Below are 4578 nucleotides of genomic sequence, written 5' to 3'. Positions count from 1 at the left end.
TTCAATTCATATATTAGTAGAATTGTTTCTCTTCCTATTTCAATCTAAATTGAGTTTTCCTCTTATAAATGTAGGTACAACTGATATGGCATACTTTCAAGTTTCCTCTTTGGTCAATTCTACCAAGGATCGTACATTTCTATATCTAGTAACATTCAACTTTATAATACACATTTTGCCCTTAATGAGATGATTTTTCCATAGGCATAACTAGATGTGTATTGAATGTTTCAGGATAAGAATCCACGGATGTGCGGAACCACAAAATGTTAAGTTGTATGCACCCAATTGACAAGCTGCTCCACCCTCTATGAGCTACACATTGCAAGTAAATGTTTTTTTGAGGAAAACTTTTACAAGTGTTGAGTGGCTCGCTGACGCCAACATTTTGGGTATTAATACACTGGTGATTGAGATCATTCTTTTTCTAGAGGCCATATTCAAAATCAAACCTCAGTCACAAGACGAAAATAATTTCCTTAAGGGGACATTGTGCATTAAGGAGGCTTGATCTTCTTTGCATTATGTTTTTCCAGATTGCGGTATGTTTTTAAAGATTTTAATTTTGTTAATTTATTTTCGTTCTTCACTGAATCATTAAACTTCAATAACTTTGTATTTCTAAAGATCGTTGTATTCAGTAGCAATGTTTTAAACACAGATTATGTAACAAAAATACCTAAACATATTATTTCTTTTCAAAATAAAGGCTACTGTTATTTACAAGTTGTTGAACCGATCACAAGTTAGTCATATATAATATGTTATTTTCTTTTACTATACAAATTACACTTTAATAAGTTGTAAAACTTCAAATCTGTTGAAAGGGCTATTAAACCAAAATATTACAGAAACAAATTGCCCCTCTCTTTTTTGATCAAAAAACTCATCATAATTCCTTATGTCATCTTCTTTTTTTGGCAACAAATTAAAGACATCAAGGCCCTTTTTTTGGTAACAAATATATCTTCATACTTATTTATTTTGGAAAAAACACACACATCATAATTCTTTATTTTTGAAAATAAAATTATTATAATTCTTGAAATGGACTAAATATATCAACATCTTTATCCACTGTTAATTTTCTTTTTCATCCAACGGCATACAAGTTCAATCCTTGTGATCATCTTCTCATTGGCTGGGTTATAAATCCTGGTGGACTATAAATATAAAAGTCAGATTGTTGTAGAATTTCACATACACATAATAATTCAATTATTCCTCTTCATTTTTTTATTGTTTCTATAGATCAAAAAGCAAAATTGTTAGTTTTTTTTTTGAAGTGAAAAAGAGCAATGGTCAGTGAAGGGAAAAACCTTGGTTCAAATGCTAAAAGGAGATCTCGTAGCAGCAAAGCCAGTCTCAAATTTCCAGTAGCTCGTATTGCCCGATTCCTCAAAGTCGGGAAATATGCCAAACGTGTTGGTGCTGGAGCACCGGTATTTCTTGCTGCTGTGCTTGAGTACCTTGCAGTTGAGGTGAATTTCTCAAGTTCCTTCTATCTCTCTCTCTCTCTCTCTCTCTCTCTCTTTTATATGTCAAATTTCTAGGGTTTGTGATTACTAAATTTTACATATATTGATTGATTGTAGGTTCTTGAATTGGCTGGAATTGCAGCAAGGAATGACAAAAAGACTCGTATCACTCCAAGGCATATTCAATTAGCTATTAGGTTTGATAAGGAGTTGTATCAATTTCTTAGAGATGTGACCATTCTGAATGGTGGTGTTATTCCAAAAATTCACAAAATTTTGCAGCCTAACAACAAGAGTAACGCTTCAAAGGCTGTTGTTGCTGCTCAGAAGGAAGGATTAGACTGAATATTTCATCACTAGCATCACGGTGTTTGCTTTTATTAATTTCCTTTATTCATATAAAACTTTATAGTTCTATATTTATGTGGCCTAGAATAAAAACTCAACATACTTGGATCTTATATTAAGTATTGTTTAATTTTCTTCAGTTATCATATTATTTATTAGTTCTATTGTTATTTATTCTTATATGTTCATTTCTTGAAGTGTATAATAGTTTCAGTTTTTTTCTCTCTAAAGTTCTTAGAATCTATGTTAACTATTTAATTTCCCAAATTTGTAATAGAATTTCAACTGAAACAGAAATTTCATGATAGATATAAAGTACTGTAAATGAATGTTTTTCTTAGAATGTTTTCTGTACTATTTTTCAAATTTGAAATACAGAAATACAATTTCAATTTATTTTTAAATTTCATGATCAAATACTTGTACTGACTAGATCTAAAGCAATGTAAATCAATTTTTTTCTAAAATTATAAGAGATGATATATTTGTATTATAATCATGGATATCGTTATTCATGTATTGACTTGTATTTTATGCTCTTTATAGCATGTCACTGTTTCAAGACCCTATTGAAGGAAAAGTTCTGGATTAGAGGTTTACGTGCAGTTTTCACCTTGAAGTCGGTTATGTTTTAACAATTTTTAGACTTGTCTTGGTTATATTATGTTTATATTGAGTTGTTTTCATTATTAGGTGGACTGAGGATTAGTTTGTATGTTTTGTATAATCCTTAGACTCTTTATGGCAAATTTTGGTTGCTTAGCTTAGTTTTTAGCCGGAAAACTTTATCCAAGGTTTATCCTTTATCTTAGTGTCACTTAGTATCTTTAGAAATACTTCTAGGTGGCATGAAATTTAAGATTCTGCGTGTTTCTTATTTTAGGAATGATTGTGTGCCTATTGTTATATTTTGAGCCATTAAGTTTGTTAATATTATTTATTGTTGGGCCGGAGTTTGTGAGCTTGAACTACCTCGAGTTTAAAGTTAGTACATTTGTGTTGCGTTAGGCTTTACCCTAATGATTATTTCATGTGCTGAGTTTGTATGATATCATGCATTTCGTACTCACTTTTGATTTGTTTATTCTTGAAAAACCTTTGGGACTTTTATATTTGAGGAATAGAAACAGTTTTCACTATGTTTTCCCCATATGTTGAGTTGTAAAAGGGAGGTTCACTAGTTAAATTTTGAGTAGATTTTATATGGGAAAATAAAAAAATTCAGAGTTTTTATGACATAAAACGACAAAATACTTGATTTATAAGTTTGTATACATATTGATCCACTTTTACAGTGATAATCTTCATGTATCATTTCAGGCAGACTGTCAATTGAGATACGATCTATATTTCACTACAATGCACTTGTTGATGAGTCTGAGGTATTTCGGGTGGTTCGAGGATTCTTCCATGCGTTTACTTTCTTGTATTCATCACTTGCACCGCATCATCCTATTTGTGTTAGTTGTTGTATGTATGTTACGACTGTCTTGTACTTGAGTGTTTAATTTCTTCTCACGATCTTGTGTTTTTCCCTCTTTTCTAGGTAGTTGATTATCGTAACTTAGAACCTTTCCACTGTAATGTTTAGAAGTGTCGTGTTTCTCTCAATATATTTGATCTTTCTAAGCTTGGTCGACATGTTTAACCTACAGAGTACCCCATATTTTGGTACTCATACTATATTTCTCCATCTTTTTCTGATGCACCTCTCAGTAAGAGCTATCCTCAAAGAGTGGTCGATCTCCCATGATCGTGTAGATGATGATTGTGGTGAGCTCTTGACGTCTAGAGGTTTACTATATTTCCTTCTTTTGTACTATATTTTGAATTAGACAGACTTGTAAATATAACCCTTTTTGTATGTAGATGCTCATTTACGAGTGACACCAGGTCCGAAGATTGATTATTGTGTTTATTAATTTACTTTTCTTGAAGGCTACTGTTATTTTCAAGCTTTTTGAACCGATAATAAGTTAGTCATATAAAATATGTTATTTTCTTTTACTATACAAATTACACTTTAATAAGTTGTAAAATATTAAGTGTGTTCAATGATCTATTAAACAAAAATATTAAAGAAAAAATTTTCCCCTATTTTTTTAGCAAAAAAACTCATCATAATTCCTTTTGTCTTCTTCTTTTTTTTTGGCAACAAATTAAAGACATCATAGCCCCCTTTTTTGGTAACAACCATATCTTAATACTCATTTCTTTTGGAAAAAACCCACACATCATAATTCTTTATTTTTGGAAACAAACTTATTATAATTCTTGAAATTGACTAAATATATCAACATCTTTATCCACCGTTGATTTTCTTTTTCATCTAACAGCATACAAGTTCAGTCCTCGTGATCATCTTCTCATTGGCTGGGTTATAACTCCCGGTGGGCTATAAATATAAAAGCCAGATTGTTGTAGAATTTCACATACACACAACAATTCAATTCTTCCTCTTCATTTGTCTATTGTTTCTATAGATCAAAAAGCAAAATTTTTATTTTTTTAAAAGTGAAAAAGAGAACTAGTCGGTAAAGGGAAAAAACCTTCGTTCAAATGCTAAAAGGTGATCTCGTAGCAGCAAAGCCAGTCTAAAATTTCCAGTGGCTCGTATAGCCCGATTTCTCAAAGTCGGGAAATATGCCAAACATGTTGGTGCTGGAGCCCTGGTATTTCTCGTTGTTGTGCTTGAGTACCTTGCAGTTGAGGTGAATTTCTCAAGTCCCTCTCTCTCTCTCTCTCTCTCTCT

At 31.5% G+C, this 4578-nt stretch overlaps 1 protein-coding gene across 1 annotated transcript; it reads left to right on the top strand.

Annotated features, from left to right (window-relative positions):
• The first annotated feature begins 1298 nt into the window (after window positions 1-1298).
• On the top strand, window positions 1299-1823 carry LOC101259246 (histone H2A.6-like). Its single transcript, XM_004239459.2, has 2 exons — window positions 1299-1481; window positions 1596-1823. Exons 1-2 carry the CDS (start codon window positions 1299-1301, stop codon window positions 1821-1823), a joined length of 411 nt encoding a protein of 136 aa, XP_004239507.2.
• Window positions 1824-4578: the final 2755 nt, after the last annotated feature.

This window comes from Solanum lycopersicum, chromosome 5, assembly GCF_036512215.1.
Source record: "Solanum lycopersicum chromosome 5, SLM_r2.1".
Taxonomy (NCBI): domain Eukaryota; kingdom Viridiplantae; phylum Streptophyta; class Magnoliopsida; order Solanales; family Solanaceae; genus Solanum; species Solanum lycopersicum.
Note: the sequence above shows the minus strand (reverse complement) of the source record. Positions and strands in the feature narration are given on the sequence as shown.